This window comes from Podarcis gaigeae (assembly GCF_964106915.1).
Source record: "Podarcis gaigeae genome assembly, chromosome: 6".
NCBI classification, from domain to species: Eukaryota; Metazoa; Chordata; class Lepidosauria; order Squamata; family Lacertidae; genus Podarcis; species Podarcis gaigeae.
In genome coordinates, this window is record NC_139682.1 from 32,469,060 (window position 1) to 32,489,266 (window position 20,207).

General features: G+C 45.3%; 1 protein-coding gene across 4 annotated transcripts in view; it reads right to left on the bottom strand.

Annotated features, from left to right (window-relative positions):
- Nucleotides 1–1,492: 1,492 nt before the first annotated feature.
- LOC310848017 (receptor-type tyrosine-protein phosphatase V-like) overlaps nt 1,493–20,207 on the bottom strand; it is a 54,709-nt gene continuing 35,994 nt past the window's right edge. For 2 of the 4 annotated variants that reach the window (XM_083746440.1, XM_083746441.1), the window contains exons 25-37: nt 13,502–13,636; nt 11,727–11,849; nt 11,224–11,384; nt 10,431–10,566; nt 9,687–9,766; nt 9,136–9,223; nt 8,669–8,768; nt 8,438–8,514; nt 6,327–6,461; nt 5,924–6,046; nt 5,536–5,693; nt 4,921–5,059; nt 1,493–3,462 (exon numbers count right to left, since the gene is read on the bottom strand). In XM_083746440.1, coding sequence (XP_083602566.1) covers nt 3,403–3,462; nt 4,921–5,059; nt 5,536–5,693; nt 5,924–6,046; nt 6,327–6,461; nt 8,438–8,514; nt 8,669–8,768; nt 9,136–9,223; nt 9,687–9,766; nt 10,431–10,566; nt 11,224–11,384; nt 11,727–11,849; nt 13,502–13,636 — 1,515 coding nt within the window. In that variant the 3' untranslated portion in view covers nt 1,493–3,402. The remainder of the gene's footprint in view (nt 3,463–4,920; nt 5,060–5,535; nt 5,694–5,923; nt 6,047–6,326; nt 6,462–8,437; nt 8,515–8,668; nt 8,769–9,135; nt 9,224–9,686; nt 9,767–10,430; nt 10,567–11,223; nt 11,385–11,726; nt 11,850–13,501; nt 13,637–20,207) is intronic. The other 2 variants (XM_083746439.1, XM_083746438.1) reach the window with 1 other exon arrangement.

A 20,207-nucleotide genomic window follows, 5' to 3' on the forward strand; every position in this document is an offset into this window, starting at 1 on the left:
TACTCATGCAAAAACATGCTGATTTCCAGACCGTCCTTGGGCCGGATTTAGAAGGCGATTGAGCCTTAGTTTGCCTACCCATGGTTTAACACCACCTGGAGGGCCCCAGGTTCTGGAAGCCTGTACTGTATAGAAATCTGTGCTGTATAGAATAACAATTAGCATTAATACGGAAGGGGGGGGGCATGCCTTCTTCACCTTCTTCTTCGCTACAATATATCCATTTATTTCCAATTGTCAATGTCGAAAGGGACTAAAATCTATAAAATTCATAGAAACTCAACGTGCCAATTTGCTCAATTTCTCTAGGACTCCATGACACCTCCCCTGTCCTCCATAATCCCTCAAGTAAGGTATCAAGACCCTAATCCTGTCAAATCACTCAACAAAGCCTTTCCTCCTGGCAATGCCAGGTGACAGACTATGCGTACATGGACCATTGTCTTCTCATCACCGGTACTCAGGATGTGCTTATCTGCGCATATCTCCAGCTCTGCATATTTCCCCCCTCCCTCCTCCATATGTTAATCCTGTGTAACCCAACCTCTTCTTAATGTATTCATGATGTAATCTGTGTAACCCAACCTCTTCTTAATGTATTCATGATGTAACTGGGATGTATTTTGCACTGTATTCTGGGACATGGAGGGAAGTTTCAAAAGTTCATGTCACCCCTTTCTCGCTGTTCAATCTCGCCTTGAGCCTGTTGCGCAATAAACTTGGATCTTCTGCAGCTTGCTCCTGTCTCCGGCTGAGCTCATTTTCCTCCGCAGGGACCCGCGGACTTAGTCCGACGAGCTGGGTGGCAGAGCAGCCTCGCACCCAGATTTTACCGTAACAGCATCCTTTGTCATTCAACTTCTTCACCATGTGCTGATTCTGCCTGGATCTATTCAAGCCATGTTTCCCAACAAGTGAACTATTCTACATCTTTCAGTTGTATAAATTTGTTGGTTCCAAAGCCCTCAGCAATCCCTTTCTCTTCTTTACCTACCTGTCCTTTGGAATCTCCATCCTGTGTGTGTACTGTAGATGGCAGCACTGCCCTCTAGCGGAACACCAATCCCTCTTGATGACTGAGGTACCCTGACAGCAAGATATCCAACCATGGCTTAAGAGGGGTCTACATGACCCAGAAGCTGTACGCCGGCTCCCTCGGCCAGTAAAGTGAGATGAGCGCCACAACCCCAGAGTCAGTCACGACTGGACCTAACGGTCAGGGTCCCTTTACCTTTACACAAACAAAGGCTCTCACCACAGTGGCTCCTCTACTTTGGAGTACTGTCTGAATTCCGAGAGGCTCTTACAATGTTGATATTAATTCATCTGTTGGTCAAACATTTTTAGAGAACTAATTGTGTTGTTGGTCATATTTGTTCTTTCAATATTATTAAGTTTTAATGATTGGATGGTATGTCACCATGATATTAATTTCATGTGTTTGTGGTTTATAAATACTTGGATAAATAAATAAAACCAGGAAAGTGTTAAATTTCATTTTTTAAAAATGAATAATTTATTATTACAAACCCCTCCCCCAGTTTTTTCTCTGTTTCAGAGAAACTGGGGAAAGTTGTTTTCATTTACAACAGCATATTTCTTTCAGCATACTCCTCAAGCCTCTTTAAAAAAAGTGTCCATTCTAAAAACAGAGTTGAGAGTGAGCCAGTTTAAAGTAGAAAGAATTGGGCATGATGAGACTCAAACTGAGGACGGGAATCAAATTTACCAAAAATGTCCTGCAATTTAATCCTAAGCATGTTCAATCACAAGTTAAGCCCCATTGAGTGCAATGGCAGATATTCCCAATACCCCCCTTTCCCAGGGAAAGAATTGCAACACTAGAGGAACCAGAGTTTTGGAGAGAACAAGCCCAGCTCTCAAGAGGGGGCCTAGCAGTGTCAAGAGCCAAGGCAGGAAGTGAAACAGAACAGAATCAGAGGGTGTTGGGGGATAATGATGATAAGTCTTGTCTGCTTTCTGAGAGATGGTTCTTGATGGGCTTACCATGTGGAATATATGGACTGTTATGAAAACATGCTGAATCAAACTAAGAGTGGTCTTAAAACTTCTCCTTTTAGAAATCTCCCAAAACAGTAGCCAGCGTTTTGTGCTAAAGAAATGCACAAATAGGGTAAAATGATTGTATCCACCTTCTGCATTGCGTCTAACCCTCTCTGTATATTGGAGGTAGCCAACATGGTGCCCTGCAAATGTTGCTGGACTACAGTTGCTGTGATCTCTTCCCACTGGCCATGCTGGCTGGAGCTCATGGGAGCTGTAGTCCACAAAATTTAGAGGGCCACTACATTAGCTGTCCCTACTCTATCCTTTCATCTGGATATCCTCATCCTGCATTAATTAGTCTAATCCATTAACAGTGCAACCCTCTACTCAGAAATAAGCTCTACTGAGTTCAGTGGGACTTACTCCTGGTATCTGATATAGGATTGCAGCCACATAAGCACTTATACAAATAGACAACTCCCCTTGGCATTGAATTCCATAGGTTATTTTTACATTGTGCAAAGAAGTCCTTGAGATATCCTTGAACTAGCTTTCTATTAGTTTCATTAGACTGGATACCACCATTCTTTCGTTCTGTGTAAACATGCTTAGCCTCTTTTTACTCACTCTTGCTGCATCATATAAGGTTTCATAAACTGCCGACGGTTTAAACTTTCCTTCCCTGTGTGCAAGATGATCCATGCTTATTTCAGAGGTGCTTTTGTGAAGAAGATACTGCAACTGAGTCAGTGCTGTCCTGTTCTTGACGCCATGCGAGCTGGATGAGAATAGGAGACTGCCCAAGTCTGCTTGTGCAAGGAAATCACCCAGACATGTTGCACTGGGGACTGTGTCAGTCTGACAAATTGATTACACAGACCCAGCTGTGCAAGTCCCCTGGCACAAGGGTCAAAAACAAGAAGTATCAGGCATGTGGTAGCAGAGAAGCTGGACCATTGGTCTGTCCTGCCCATCACCTTTTTCTACATCATCTCCTGCTGTATCTCTTTCTGGCACGAAACATCTAGAATGGCACAAGTTATCCAAAAGGTTGTCATACGTGATAAGACCTCTTGATTCCATTATTGTGGTCCCTACGAATTCTGTCAGTGTATGGGAACCTTGAGGTTCTTCAGAATCCCAAAATGCTGAAACCAAGCCAGGTAGTCTCAGGAAAACTTCTCCCCAACCCCTCCCCTCGAAATCCATCCTGACCGAGGGGATACATGGATACCTGTACTTTTCTGACAGCAGATTTAAGTTCCTTGTAATCAGCTCACTGTTCTTGGCTCTTCTTATTTCACCACTCTGCTCTTGCTAAGATGCAGCTGCTCATCTCCACATAGGACAATGTTGTGCTCGGTGCATTCCACCCATCTAACAAAGAGCGGCAACTTAAACTTGCTTCTGGGTGATGATGTCACGAATGCATTCGTACAGATAAATGTACTTATCCTAGAGAGAGAGAAGAAGAGGGGGGCGGGATAGAGAGATTAGGAGCTCTGCTGTCATCTCATCTCCCATGGACAATCAAAGAATCTGTAATAATACTCCAAGGTGAAAAGGGAAAACACAGCCAAGGATTGCCATCACAACAGGCCAGGAATTAGGTCCAGGAATTTACAGTGAACTAGGCAAGCATGTTCAGCTAGATCAAACTGCTAATGCAGCAGCAGGGGCACAAAAACACACTGTGGAACCCCTTATAGCTGCTCTGTGGCTACAGGAAGCATGCAGGCTGCATATGTGAGCATCTCTGCAGCTTGGTCACTAGGAAGGGCCACATTCTTCTCCTCTGGCAATGTCAGGGAGCTCTAACTTGGTGTGTATGTGTGTATGCAATTTAAGTTGTATGGTACACCTGTGCTGCAGCTTTCAGTCTGTGATAAGTCCTGCAATACACAGGATTTCACTTAGAAGGGCTTGAGCACAATGCCCTCTAGTGGCACAACTGCTACAAAGATCAGCTGATGTGGAAGCAGCCTAATACTCCAGTCTTGGGCATATGTACCTGACATACACAAACATTTTTATGCAGTAAATGTGCATTTGTCCCTCATTTACTGTATAGAGGCTGGACATCTGCCCTAGAGGCAGGACATATTCCCTGCAGAATATACTGCTGCTGAGACTGCATTTTCCCAGCGCTTCAAATGGTTTGCCTAATGGTCAGGGGTCCCTTTACCTTTACAGAGGGAGGAGGAGGAAGCTCAATTGGGCTAGCAAAACTCATTACACTGTCATCCTCTAGTACAACTATTTACTTGTATCCATCCCCCAAAGTCTTTGGAGATTATGAACTCTCCCTTTCCTGCATAGCATCAAGACTATATCTAGCAGCTTTGAATTTTTCAAAAGATGAACAGCAGCAAAAAAACAATCCCTACCCCCCAGTTTCTATTACATGCAGATTAAATAAATATCCCACAGAGTATGTGGGAGTATCCCACAAGGGATGGAAAATGCTTTGGTTGATGATATGGAAAAGCCTGAACTGAAAACCTTGTTGACATCCCTCTGGCTTTGGTGAAAGAAAGCAGGTCCAAAAATATCTGTTGTGTGAAAGTTGCCCAATATTTCTCAGCTCTTCATGAATACGAGACAGATGGTGGCTGGAGACGGGGAGAGGGCACTGAGCTGTAGAGACCCATCCAAGGGGCTTGCTAAATAAGATCAGACGGAGTCATGACTGGAATTACCTACTTCCCCACTTTGAACCACAGTATTGGATGGCCATGCAAAAAGTGTACCCCAGTACAGTAAAGGGAAAGTCCATCAGGGATCCCATGTCCTCCTTGACTAGCTTTAGGGAGACAGAAAGCACAGGAGAGCAGAGCATGGAACAGCATAGTGCCTCGACACAGCTCTTGGCTACCATTGCTGCTCAAGCTTCCCTTTCTGCCCTTTACCTACCAGTGTTGGAGTCATGAGGCAGCAGCTCCTCACCAGCCTCAGAACAACACCATATACATCCACACTCTTCTCTCCCTTCAGCTGCTGCAACAGAGTATCCAGGGCAATCAGCACTCCGATCGGGCCTACGCCGCCAGAACTGTGAAAGAAAAAAATCAAACAATTAAAATTAAAATAAACTAGTGCGCCCTTCAGCACAGGACAGTTCACAATACAATAAAAAAATACCATCCAGAAAACCATTAACCACTGGACATTAGTTAAAACCAGGAGCTTATAATTCCTCACGTCAACACAGCAAGTGACAATCACAACACAGGTGATCCTACCAAAACATCAGCATCATCACCAAAGAGCTCGATGGATAGGCACGTCTTGGTCACAAAAACTGAAGTCATGAGGCAGGGAGTTCCACATACTGGATGCCACTAGATAGAACCAGCAGGGGGTCGGATAGTAGCCCTTTTACTGATGGGTATCAGCTCAGCGAGATGGGAATGCCTACATCTTAGGATTGGCATATGCCCTCACTGGTGCCATATGCAGCAGGAAAAGGGCTAAAAAGGGCTGCCTACTGGGCAAGAGCCCAAGGGTACCTGAGAGGCAGGGCCTTACTTGCAATGCAGGACCAAGGGATTTGTTCTTTTCCGATATGGCACCAGTTGCCTGACAGTGGTGAGGAAGCCCACCAGGATCTCAGGGTCTGGAAATTCCTCTCCTTCCCCCAAAGGGAACCGGAACCGTTGCAGCAGCCTCTCCTTGGCCTTTTTCTCCTGACAAAGTAACAAAGACATTATGATAATCGATCTAGCAACTGTTTGGGAATGCAGTGTAGAGGGCAGGCCAATGCACAAACGAAGAATTCTGTGTAGCTCAAAAGCTTAGCTATGGTGACAAGGAGTTTCCCCCGCAAAACACACATGTCCAATGATATTGCTTCATTGTTCTTCTTGCCCTTGCCCACGGCCCCATGGCTTTCCCCCACTATTCCCAACTCACGTACATATTTCAGTCTCAGCTGAGTGCATGGCCATCCTGAAATAACCTTCTCTGGGCCTTGCTGTATGGTCAACGTCTCTGTGCACACAGGTTCACCTTCAGAGGGCCAGCAAGAGTTGTCTGGAGTCTACACACACACACATAAAAAATAGGAGTTGTAGCTGCAGTTCCATTTGCCCTGACCACATGGTGCCACCATTCAGATATAGCCTCCAGTTAATGGGAACCACTCATGGAAAAGCAGTTCTTACACAGCCAGGATTCTAAATGGCACAGCTCTCAATTCCAGGTGCCCAAACTGAACTTGTCCCATAGTTCTGTGCTATGGCCCCAGCGATTGCAGCTATCCCAGAAGGACCTGCCTCTATAATTCTGTGGGTCTGCATAATGCATAATGTGAATCTTACGGGGCTGTTTGTCTCTCCAGGTAGTAGAGTGATGATGGTGTGGACTCCATGTTCCCAGACCAGCCCCCAGAATTCCTCCAGGGCCAGTTTGTCAGGTCCTTCAATAGCTATATAGTCCTTGGCTGAGTTACAGCCCTGCCAAAAGAAAAAGAAAAACAGAGTCTCATTTAGCAGAGTTAGCAAAGTGCCAGCGGCAGAAGATAAGTCTGGTCTAAGCTTGGATAAGGAGTAAGCTGCAGGTTATGGTATCTGTAACTGGCTTATTCTCCCATGGGAAGTTAGTTGGAGATGAGGCACCAGGAGTTGCTGGCAACTTTAGTGACAGATCAGAGGGTGAAATGAAAGCATATTTTCTTTCTTTAAGTACTTGTCTTAGACTAGATTTCTTGGTCTTGATAAATCAGGGGATTTTTGTGAACTAAACTACCTTAATAGATTGTCGAGCTCAGCCAGCTCCAGCCTGGTGTTCTTACATTTGGCCATGCTGGCTGGGGCTGATGGAAGTTGTAGTCCAACAGATCTGGAGAGCACCAGGTTAAAGAAGGCTGGCCCAGGTACTTGCTGCTATACAGATTCCCAAACAATGTATTACATTTGAAATTTACTTGCTGTATCCCTCATCCGGAAGTCAGCTCTCCATCCTCTTCCACTGTATTATCTCCTATACCCACCACTGGCAGAATAGTCACAAAGTTCCCACAATGCACTATTTGCTTTTACTGTAATTACTTAACAATTATTTGTAACCAGTGATCGTGTACTTGGCCCTCCTTTGTCTCTGAATATACTTTTGCCAATGGAACCTCAAAAAGTGTTTGCCATTTTTGCACAGTGGCACTTTAGCAGGTCTTGTATTAATGTCAGGGGTTGCAACAGATCAATCGCTAGTACATGAAACTCTTAATCTCAGGGTCATGGATTCGAGCACCACGGGCAAAAATATTCCTGCAGTGCAGGGGGTTGGACTACATGACCCTCATGGTTCCTTCCAACTCTATGATTCTAAGAACTCACTGTTTATTGAGTAGTTTTTGCACACTCGGGCTTATTTCCCTTGAAGTGGCATTCCTTTTACACTTGTACATTTTGTCCCGACTCTCCAGTTTATCAATATTATTTTGATTTCTAATACAGTGGTACCTCGGGTTAAGTACTTAATTCGTTCCGGAGGTCCATTCTTAACCTGAAACTGTTCTTAACCTGAAGCACCACTTTAGCTAATGGGGCCTCCTGCTGCCACTGCGCCGTCAGAGCACTATTTCTGTTCTCATCGTGAAGCAAAGTTCTTAACCTGAAGCACTATTTCAGTGTATCTGAAGAAGTGTGCATGCACACGAAAGCTCATACCAAGAACTGACTTAGTTGGTCTTTAAGGTGCTACTGGACTGGAAGGAATTTTTTTTGTTTTGACTATAGCAGACCAACCTATCTGTAACTGGCACTATTTCTGGGTTAGCGGAGTCTGTAACCTGAAGCGTATGTAACCTGAAGCGTATGTAACCCGAGGTACCACTGTAGTGTCTTCAATAATGCCCTGCTTTTAGTCATCCAGAGATGTGAGTGCTTTGTTTGCCACACTCTTGTCTATCTTCTTAAATACTGAGCCAAGGAACAGCCAGGATCGCAGAATCCACTTGTTACCTTCTCACAGCTTGGCAGCAGTTGAGTTGTACTTGCTATGGCCTAGCCTTTTCTCTCTCACCAAAGCAAGGAAAAGCACATACTGTCATACCTCGGGTTACAGACGCTTCATGTTGCATTTTTTCAGGTTACGGACCGCCGAAACCTGGAAGTACCGGAACGGGTTCCTTCCGGGTTTCGGCAGTCACGCATGCGCAGAAACGCCGAATCGCAACCGAATCGCGCAGATGCGGGTTGCGAACATGCATTCCGCATGGATCACGTTCACAACCTGAGCATCCACTGTACATTTATTTCATAACATTTCATTAAAAAGTATATATATCTCTTGATTGCAAAAGAAAAACACCCCTCAAAACAGTGATACAAGTAACTGATCCCTTCTATAGGAGTGCAGCATGCAGCAAAGACATCTGAAGGCAACAACAGAGGACCCGAAAGGGGAGAAATGAAATTCATGGTGGACTCACAGGGATGAGCCAGACATTCGTGAGGTCTGAGAAGGGATCTCGATCCAGCTGTGAGAACTTCACTTTTGAGCGATCATCTGCAAAACAGCCTTTGTGAGAAGGTGGAGGGTGGGGTGACACAGTGCGTCAGGCACAGCGCAGTCCTGCGCAGCAGAATTTCAGCTCAGCGCCTTATGCCCCACCCGTAATTCATGCACAGCAACAATACTAACCACAAAACCCGTTACTCACAAGAGTTCTTGCTTGAGGGAAGGTTGATCTGTTGGTTGCCACTGCTAGAAAGTGGTACTGCTGAATTGACTTCCTCTTTGGCAGCCTCCAGGAGCATCTGCTGATGGGGAGAAGCAAAGTAGAAGAAAGAGAGAGAGAGAGAGACAGAGAGAGAGACAGAGAGAGAGACAGAGAGATGGGTTGGGGTGGACTTTTCACTATGATTGAGCATGCAGGATCACTGACTGAGTCAATGGTGAGTACTTTAATCATTGATACAGCTGCTAATGCAGAGATCTTCAAAACATTCATTCCGAAAAGTTAGCTACATTCTACATGCAGCTGGGTGTATATTTTCACAGCTTGAGCCTGAGCTGCCCTCATAGTGATAGTCGTGCATCTCTGATGTGGCCCAATGTGGCCACCCACATGGCATGTGGAGTGGGAGCACCCTTAAAACCCAGTGTCCCTGTGTGCCAACCTCTTACCTCATACTCCCTTAGGAAGCCAGTGTTGGCCTTGGAACTGTTCTTTGCGTGGTGCTGAACAAAGTTCTTGAGAGGGACTGGATGGGAGCTTGAGAAAACATGAGAGATGGGTTTAATTATTCAGCTTCCCCATTCCATATCCCTCTAACATGAGCTGATGGCACAGCTGCAGTGAAAAGAGAACAAGACACTGTGGTCCCAGGAGACTTCTTGCAACTCCTACTGAACAAGAAGCCTCTGCTGCCATGCCTATTTGCAATGAGGGTGGTGCCCTGGTTGCTGGTCCCTAGAGACCTTTCCAGATGATGAATGGGGAAACCAACCAACCAACCAACCAACCAACCAACCAACCAACCAGTTTTTCCCCTTTGCATTATACTTGTGCTAGCTCTGATCCAGCAATGTAATAGCCTGTTTGCACATATGGGTGGGGAAGGAGGAGTAGCCTCATTTCAGGGCACAATAGCTATGTTAAGCAGGGGGAGGGGTGGCTTACAGGAGAGAACTATGCATTCCACTGGAATGGAAGGGGAAATTAGGTATAAACTTACAGCTCCACTCCAGACAGGCCAATCTGTGGGTCTTCAGAGATCTTCTCTAGGATGCAGTTGTGCAGGAAAATGTACTGCCCCTGGAAGAGAGAAGAGCACACATTTTATGTACACAGAGACCCTGAAAGCACTGCAGTGCACCTTGAAATAGAAAGGCAACCAGGTCTAATCATTATAATGTGCAGCTGGGAGCTTCAGGCCTCTATTTCTGAACTTGCCAAAGAACTGATCTTTCTACAGCCTCTATAAATAAAATAAAAAAGAAGCTGCTTGCAAACCAGTTGACAGCCAATGCTTGTACCTCATCCTATGCTTATTTTTCAGTAGCTGCCCATTTTGTTCATTTACTTCTCCACATGCCCACAGAGGATGCCCAAAGGATCCCACCCCTTCACTGAAATTAGGCTTGAAAGAAGCATTCTCTTGTAGCCACTAGAACAGTTTGCCATGTGCTCTTGGTTGCAGAGTGTTTGTGTGTGTCTGTGTGCATGACAGCTTTTCTGGCTTGCCAATCTGCTTATGGACTCCAAGAGGTTGGCTGCTCCTTCCATGTCTTGGGCCCTCCCCCAGGCCCCTCACTGCTGTTCCTTCTAGTTTCTGTTGTCCATTGTGTATCTGGCATCTTCTCCATCCCTCCGCATTGGCCACAAACACCCAGCAGAAAGGGTAAGGCCATCTTGTGTCATTGAATGATTCCCATGTCAGGGCAACCAGCGACCTGAGAGGCAGCTCTGAGTTTCTCACCAGTGTCTGAATCATCCGGTGGCGGTTCATCCGTAGGCTGTAAATGGTGTTGAACACATCCACCACCTTCTCGTACTTCAGCTGCTGCAGGAGCCGGTCCAGAGCAACGAACGTCCCAGTGCGCCCCACACCCGCACTGCAATAATACAGGGAAAGAAGAGGCTCTTTCACACAGCTCACCTTGGAGGCCTTCATTCCTTCTCATTCTGTGCTCCCTACCTTTTGTGACCCCAGCAGTCAAGGAATTTGGGCAAAGAGGACACCTGATCATGCCAACCATGGCAAGGCAATGATGTTTACCAACTGAATGATTTTATGGCAGCACTTTTCTTGATGTTTCATTGCGTTTGCAGGTTTTGGTAGTAATTGTCGGAATCTAGGGGGGTCAAAAGGCCAGCTGACTTGGCCCCAGCTGGAGTGTTTTCCCTCAGTCTTGCCGCTGCAGAGATTCATCGACCTCTGCTCCGATGTACATCAGTGACTCAAGCTTGCAGACTTGAGCACTTTACTCAGCAGTGTAAACTGCGCAACAGAAGAGGCTTGAGGCTGTAGACACATACTAAACTGCGCATTTATTATACATAAATCAAGACAAAGAAAACATGGCATCTCTCCTTGCCGTCTTCTCGGAAAGAGACTAAAAACAAAAGCAATACAGAGCAGAAGTTCTGCTCACACCAGCAATCTGTGCTGTAATGTAAACAGACATGTGACACACAACAATCCCATGCAGCAAAGGGTGGAAAGGAATCCCAACATTAATAACCAGCCAAGTGCGTTGCCTGAAACTTACCTGCAGTGTACCAGCGTAGGCCCAGATTCCTTTGCACCCTGCATGTGTGCCCGCACCAACTCTATAAAGGCAATCATGGAAGCTGTGGACTCAGGAACACCATGATTAGGCCATGCTGTGTAGTGCAAGTGAGTTACTCTTCTTTCCATGTTTAGCCCTTCCTGTGTGATAAGAGATGCCCACATTAGTGCCCACAGAAGCAGCTCAGGCAAAGTCCTAAACCTGAAATTGCAAGAGAGGAAGCATCTGCCATTAAACTGCATGAGATATGCTTCTGCTGAATTTGGGTACTACAACCAAGAAAGCTGGTCCACAAGCTTATGAAGCATGTACTCTTTATTCCAGATTTTCTCAACCGTCCGCAAAAGGTAAGAGCTTTGCCTTGTTTCCAGTCATTAGGATTCCCTGGAGCACCACAACGCTGCGGTTTATATTATATTTGCATTTTTGATTGTGAAATATTATTGGGAGGTGCCATGGGGTATTTCTGGTCTCCTACTCACATGCTGGAGCTTGAACTCCCGTGTAGTCCACTCATCTGCAAAATTCTGAGCGAGCAGGTGGATGCTGATCTGCCCAAAAGAGGTGGGAGAAGTGTCCGAGGGCCAGTAGTATTCACACAGCACCTAGCAAGGGAGATGGAGCTGCAATTAATATTTTCAAACGAAATGAGAGCCTTCTTTCCTTATATATTGCCCCTGGCTATCCTTGTGCAACGTGCTTGGTGGATTCTACAGTGCTGTGCACAACACATACTATCTTCCCTGAAAACAAGCCGCTTCGAATGCAGGAAATGTCAAAACCACTTCCACCGTGTTTTGGAGTCTCTATCTGCACTCCTGTGTATAGTATGCTTGATAAAAGTAACCACACAAGATGGGAGGAGTTCTCCCTTTTTTGGCCTCGGCATTTTTGTGTGAGTAAGCAGCACAGTAAAAATAAATAAAAAGAATGGGATTGAGTTACAAATCTTAGCTAGTTATTATGTCACTATTTAAATGAATGATTGAATTAGATTGTTTTAATACCAGTTGCAGATTGTTTTGTGCTGATCGGTCAGCTTTTATGGATATTTTATAGTTATATTTGGCGACTTGTAGTAGTGGTTTGATCATCGTTAGCTGTCCTGGGCTCTTGTTTTGGAGGCACAGCAGGATACAATAGCAGCAGTAGCAATAAAAATGCTTTCATTATTTTCTCTCTCCCATAGATCTTTACCATGAAGCAAAACCAGCACCAGTCCCACATTTCCTGCACACTGGGCTATGATTATGTGTCAACCTATAGTAGTAATATACCGCAGTCGTTAACTTTCTCTTCAGCTGGCCCGCAATAATAAATCATTCCTATACTTCTGGGTATTCCCATTGGCCAATAGGTTCTTCTAATTTTAATCATGTAGCCTAGCCTTTAATTTGCTTTTTTCTTAACATTCATTATTTAAGAAAAGTTTATAAATTTTTGATCAGCTACCACCCGCAAAAAGATGTTAACTCAGGCAATTAGAAATGCTGAGCTTTTCTCGTAGCTTATATGCTTATATGCACTTATATGCTTATATGTAGCTTATATGCACAAGATCTCAATTGTTATCGTGCTTTTCTGCTTCCGAGGGAAGGGGGCAGAAACTGCTGGACATGATTTTGAGTGGGGAAATGGCTGGTGGGTAAAGGGTGAGGCACTGATCCTTCACTCAAGATCAAAGCCTCTCAAGTCTGCTTTACTTTTTTTTTTTGTTACACACATTTTCATACAATATCTACTTCTGGCCTCAGAATTCCCTTCCACTAGATATAAAGCAACAGGCCTCTGACAATACTGATGGAAAGAAGTATTGGTCCCAAGTGGCCATCAAGACTCCCCCACTGCCTGTGCAAGGGGCACTGATAGTACCACGCTGCAAAACTCTTGTTCCCTAGACCATAAACAGTAGGGCAGGGATGTGGAACCTCAGGCCAGGGGCTGAATGAGGCCATCCACATTTCTCTATCTGCCCCCCCCCCACGAGATCTTTCCCCAAGCAAGACCCTTCTTCCATGGGCCCTGCTTTGTGTGTTTCTACTTGGCTAGAATATGCATTTCTGCTTCTTGTTTGTTGGAGTGGAGGATAGGGAAGGGTGCAAGAGTAAATTAACATTGATTGCTCCACCTGCTTCTGCTTTTAGCCCCGCCCACCTCTGCCATGTGGCCCCTGGAAGTTGGCCAAGAAGGGAAAGAGGCCTATATGGGTTGAAAAGGGGGACCCCGCCCCTACAGTAGGGGCTTCCATCAGACCTACTCGTCCATTCTCCATGCCCACAGTCAGCATGACAATGGTGCAGATGTGCTGCTCCCAGACGAGCCGCCAGAAATCATCCAGGGTTTTTTTCAGGGGCCCCTGTGTGGCGATGAACTCCTGCGGGGAGTTGTAACCCTAAAAGAATGAATGAGCAGAATTAGCAATCGCAGAATGCTTTTCTTGAATCAAGGAAAGCATACAGTATTGATTCGGTTTAATTATTCTGTATTGTGGTGTGGGTTCTTTTGTTTTTTGTTTTTTTAAATAGAGCAAAGTTTAGTTTATACCTTGAAAGAACTTAGGGCACAATCCAGCAAATGTCAGTGCTGAACAAGTCCTACTGAAAGCAATAGGATGAGTTTTAAGCTTGACTTGTTTTGGATGGTTGTGGTTATGGTCTTGCAGATGTTTGCTATTTCCTCACAGCAGCCTTCGCCAACTTGGCCCTTCCAGATGTTTTGGACTACAACTCCCATCAGTCCCAGCCAGCGTGGGTGGGGTATAAATAATAAACTTGTTGTTGTTGTCATCCAAAACAGTTAACAGTGTTTCAGAACTGTTTGGAATGCATTTATGCTACACAGCAGCCTTCACCAACTTGGCTGCCTCTGAATGTTTTGGGCAACACTGGTTGTGACGTTCATTTATATGTTGCATGCTTATTTATGGACATAACCAAATAAACTTCTCATGTAACCAATTATTAACAGATGGAGGTACTGATGTTTAGCTGTATGGATTAAAACTGAGTACATTCTGAGTCATCCTTCTGCTGTAGCAAAGTTATAGAGGTTTAATTCTCCATTCTACAATAATATTGTTGCACATTCCTTACGGCACCTTTCCCCCATTATTTTTAAACAGCAAGTATTAAACCCTTCTAATAATGGAGAAGAAACACGGTGAGCCGCACATTCCTATGTTCACCCCTGTCATACACCAGGACTACAGACAAGCTGGTAGAAAACTCCACTTGTGTCACTGGGAGTTACCATGTTGTTGTTTGTTGTTGTTTAGTCGTTTAGTCGTGTCCGACTCTTCGTGACCCCATGGACCAGAGAACGCCAGGCACCTCTGTCCTCCACTGCCTCCCGCAGTTTGGTCAAACTCATGCTGGTAACCTCGAAAACACTATCCAACCATCTCGTCCTCTGCCGTCCCCTTCTCCTTGTGCCCTCCATCTTTCCCAGCATCAGGGTCTTCTCCAGGGAGTCTTCTCTTCTCATGAGGTGGCCAAAGTACTGGAGCCTCAGCTTCACAATCTGTCCTTCCAGTGAGCACTCAGGGTTGATTTCCTTCAGTATGGAGAGGTTTGATCTTCTTGCAGTCCATGGGACTCTCAAGAGTCTCCTCCAGCACCATAATTCAAAAGCATCAATTCTTCGGCGATCAGCCTTCTTTATGGTCCAGCTCTCACTTCCATACATCACTACTGGGAAAACCATAGCTTTAACTATACGAACCTTTGTTGGCAAGGTGATGTCTCTACTTCTCAAGATGCTGTCTAGGCCTGTCATTGCCCTTCTCCCAAGAAGCAGGCGTCTTTTAATTTCGTGGCTGCTGTCACCATCTGCAGTGATCATTGAGCCCAAGAAAGTAAAATCTCTCACTACCTCCATTCCTTCCCCTTCTATTTGCCAGGAGGTGATGGGACCAGTGGCCATGATCTTCGTTTTTTTGATGTTGAGCTTCAGACCATATTTTGCGCTCTCCTCTTTCACCCTCATTAAAAGGTTCTTTAATTCCTCCTCACTTTCTGCCATCAAGGTTGTGTCATCTGCATATCTGAGGTTGTTGATATTTCTTCCGGCAATCTTAATTCCGGCTAGGGATTCATCCAGCCCAGCCTTTCGCATGATGAATTCTGCATATAAGTTAAATAAGCAGGGAGACAAAATACAGCCTTGTCGTACTCCTTTCCCAATTTTGAACCAATCAGTTGTTCCATATCCAGTTCTAACTGTAGCTTCTTGTCCCACATAGAGATTTCTCAGGAGACAGATGAGGTGATCTGGCACTCCCATTTCTTTAAGAACTTGCCATAGTTTGCCGTGGTCGACACAGTCAAAGGCTTTTGCATAGTCAATGAAGCAGAAGTAGATGTCTTTCTGGAACTCTCTAGCTTTCTCCATAATCCAGCGCATGTTTGCAATTTGGTCTCTGGTTCCTCTGCCTCTTCTAAATCCAGCTTGCACTTCTGGGAGTTCTCGGTCCACATACTGCTTGAGCCTTCCTTGTAGAATTTTAAGCATAACCTTACTGGCGTGTGAAATGAGTGCAATTGTGCGGTAGTTGGAGCATTCTTTGGCACTGCCCTTCTTTGGGATTGGGATGTAGACTGATCTTCTCCAATCTTCTGGCCACTGCTGAGTTTTCCAAACTTGTTGGCATATTGAGTGTAGCACCTTAACAGCATCATCTTTTAAAATTTTAAATAGTTCAGCTGGAATACCATCACTTCCACTGGCCTTGTTATTTGCAGTGCTTTCTAAGGCCCATTTGACTTCACTCTCCAGGATGTCTGGCTCAAGGTCAGCAACCACACTACCTGGGGTGTACGAGACATCCATATCTTTCTGGTATAATTCCTCTGTGTATTCTTGCCACCTCTTCTTGATGTCTTCTGCTTCTGTTAGGTCCTTTCCACTTTTGTCCTTTATTATGGAAATCTTTGTACGAAATGTTCCTTTCATATCTCCAATTTTCTTGAACAGATCTCTGGTTCTTCCCATTCTATTGCTTTCCTCTATTTCTTTGCATTGCTCGTTTAAGAAGGTCTTCTTGTCTCTCCTTGCTATTCTTTGGAAATCTGCATTCAATTTCCTGTATCTTTCACCATCTCCCTCGCATTTTGCTTGCCTTCTCTCCCCCGCTATTTGTAAGGCCTCATTGGACAGCCACTTTGCTTTCTTGCATTTCCTTTTCATTGGGATGGTTTTCGTTGCTGCCTCCTGTATAATGTTACGAGCCTCCATCCATAGTTCTTCAGGCATTCTGTCCACCAAATCTAAATCCTTAAACCTGTTCCTCACTTCCACTGTGTATTCATAAGGGATTTGACTTAGATTGTATCTTACCGGCCCAGTGGTTTTTCCTACTTTCTTCATTTTAAGCTTGAATTTTGCTATAAGAAGCTGATGATCTGAGCCACAGTCAGCTCCAGGTCTTGTTTTTGCTGACTGTATAGAGCTTCTCCATGTTTGGCTGCAGAGAATATAATCAATCTGATTTCGATGCTGCCCATCTGGTGATGTCCATGTGTAGAGTCGTCTCTTGTGTTGCTGGAAAAGCGTGTTTGTGATGACCAGCTTGTTCTCTTGACAGAACTCTATTAGCCTTTGCCCTGCTTCGTTTTGATCTCCAAGGCCAAACTTGCCAGTTGTTCCTTTTATCTCTTGACTCCCTACTTTAGCATTCCAATCCCCTATAATGAGAAGAACATCCTTCTTTGGTGTCACTTCTATAAGGTCTTGTAAGTCTTCATAGAATTGGTCAATTTCAGTTTCTTCAGCACAAGTAGTTGGTGCATAAACTTGGATTACTGTAATGTTAAAAGGTCTGCCTTGGATTCGTATCGAGATCATTCTATCATTTTTGAGATTGCATCCCAGTACAGCTTTCACCACTCTTTTGTTGACTATGAGGGCCACTCCATTTCTTTTACGGGTTTCTTGCCCACAGTAGTAGATATGATGGTCATCCGAACTGAATTCACCCATTCCCGTCCATTTTAGTTCACTGATGCCCAGGATGTCAATATTTATTCTTGCCATCTCACTTTTGACCACATCCAACTTACCCAGGTTCATGGTTCTTACATTCCAGGTTCCTATGCAATATTTTTCTTTACAGCATTGGACTTTCCTTTCGCTTCCAGGCATATCCGCAACTGAGCGTCCTTTCGGCTTTGGCCCAGCCGCTTCATCAGCTCTGGATCTACTTGTACTTGCCCTCCGCTCTTCCCCAGTAGCATGTTGGACGGCTCATCTTCCAGCGTCATATCTTTTATATGCCTGTTGTCTTTGTCCATGGAGTTTTCTTGGCAGGGATACTGGAGTGGCTTGCCGGTTCCTCCTCCAGGTGGATCACGTTTGGTCAAAACTCTCCACTATGACCTGTTCATCTTGGGTGCCCTGCTCGGCATAGTTCATAGCTTCTCTGAGTTCTTCAAGCCCCTTCGCCACGGCAAGGCAGTGATCCATGAAGGGGGGAGTTACCATACCATGCTGGTAACTCCATCTCTGCTAGTAGAGCCACATTTTCTAATACCCCTCAGTCAGTGGATCTGTAGGATAGCATCACACCTCAAAAGGCTCAAAATCCAAAATGCTTCTACATTCCATATGCTATGCACAACATTCAGCTCAGGACACAGGGAGTCAATGGAGATCAAAGATGGTCTTTTCAAGAAACCCTTAAAAAGTCTTAGATTAATGTGGTCTGTGGGCTCTTCTAGAGTGAAGGAAAGGCCCACTGGCTTCCTCAGGTGATCTCATATTCTCCAAGCCACAGAGTGCAGTAGGCACAGTCCTACATGCTTAAGAAGAGTTTGGATTTGATATCCCGCTTTATCACTACCCGAAGGAGTCTCAAAGTGGCTAATATTCTCCTTTCCCTTCCTCCCCCACAACAACAAACACTTTGTGAGGTAAGTGGGGCTGAGAGACTTCAGAGAAGTGTGACTAGCCCAAGGTCACCCAGCAGCTGCATGTGGAGGAGCAGAGACTTGAACCCAGTTCACCAGATTACGAGTCCACCTCTCTTAACCACTACACCACACTGGCTCTCTTAAGGAATGCAAGTTCATAGAATGCCGCCTCACTGGGCTTGAAGAAACCGGAAGATCAGATAGCTCAACCTGAAAATCTAAGAAAGATTTCTCGATGCACTACCCCGTGCCTGCGCTATTAACACACTCAAGCCACATCATGATGCATGCTACAATGTGCCACAGAGAGCTGAAGTGGAGAAGGTACCTTCTCAGCAGAGGTCACTACACTTGGGATGGGGAAATTGTGACCCTGCAGATATTGTTGGGACTACAGCTTCCATAATCTCTGATCATTGGCTATGTTGGGTGATGGCTGATAGCAGATAGAACCCATCAACATTTGGAGGGTCATAGGCAGGGGAGTAGCATGGGAGGGGCAAGGGGGCGTGACCCCAGGCACACAATTTTGAGGAGGTGACACACAGGTGCCAGCTTCCGCAGGGATCTCCGTCGTGCCCAGGTGTATCCGGACGGGCCCCATCCCCGGCTCCCCATCCTTTCCTGCCCCAGAGCCCTGCCTGGCCTTGCTACCACATCCATGGCCCCCTCACTAAATGGCCACCCAGCCAGCACTTGCTCACTCCTTGCTCTGCACACTCCTAATATATTCTATTAGGGTTTCATTGCTTTTTAAAATAATTTCTCCCCCATGTTTTTAGCTGTTCCTATTTTATCTGTGAGCCACCTTGAGTCCCTGTCTGAGGAAAAGGCAAGGTAGAAATAAATATAATAATAACAACCCTCATCTCCATGCACTGTCCCCCAGCAATGCTTTGTATTGACAGCAAAAAAAAAAAAACCCAAACCAAACTAAAAGGAATGTGAAATGTTTAGCCTCTGATTTCCTTTGTCCCTTAGCCCTCTGGTCCTCTGTATCTAGCATCCCTTCTCCATACGTGGTGAAGAATTTTTCAGTAAAAGAGGGGCTGTCAGGAATGAGCAGTTGCACAGATCCTTGTTTGGCAAAAGAGAGGCTGCCACCTTTGCCTTATCTGCCACTGCCTGCCGCTGCTCACATTTTTACAAATACAAAAAGAGCCTTGCTGGATCAGACAGATCATCTCCTCCAGTATTGTGTTTCCAGGAGTGGCCAGCCAGGCACACACTTTTTAGCCAATGCAGCCTGCAAAGGAGACACAGATGCTCTTGTGCTAAAAAGGCTTGCTTTCTAACTTTAGATGTTAACGTGCAAATGAAGCACAGTGTTCTTACACAAGCATGCAAACATGACTGCTGTGCTATTACGCACGCATACCATGTACACACAAGGCAGACTTGGGTGTGCAAATACAAGTGCTGCATGCACACACATAAAGATGCGCTTTCTAGCCATTACCTGGATAAATCACCAGAGAGGCATAAGGGAAACATCCAAGCTCTTTAATATGCAGCTGTAAATAGCAGAAGAAGAAGAAGAAGAAGAAGAAGAGGAGTTTGGATTTGATATCCCGCCTTTCACTCCCCTTCAGGAGTCTCAAAGCGGCTAACATTCTCCTTTCCCTTCCTCCCCCACAACAAACACTCTGTGAGGTGAGTGGGGCTGAGAGACTTCAGAGAAGTGTGACTGGCCCAAGGTCACCCAGCAGCTGCATGTGGAGGAGCGGAGACTCGAACCCGGTTCCCCAGATTACAAGACTACCGCTCTTAACCACTGCACCACACTGGCTTCTCAGCAGGAGAAAGAGGAAAGACAAGTGAGAGTTTTAGAGCAATGGGGCTGCTCAGGGAGTGCCCTCGCTCCATTCAGTCCAAACCCAAACATGTTCTGCAAGTCTGAAGAAGAAGCTAGCCGCACATGGTGGTGATTGGCTGGCCCCTGCAATGTCACTAGGACATATTACCCAGTTTCAATCACCAGAGCAGTTTTGAATTGGTAAGGTTTTATTAAGAAATTAAAAGAGGATGCATATAAATGTGTGAACGTTCATATGGTGA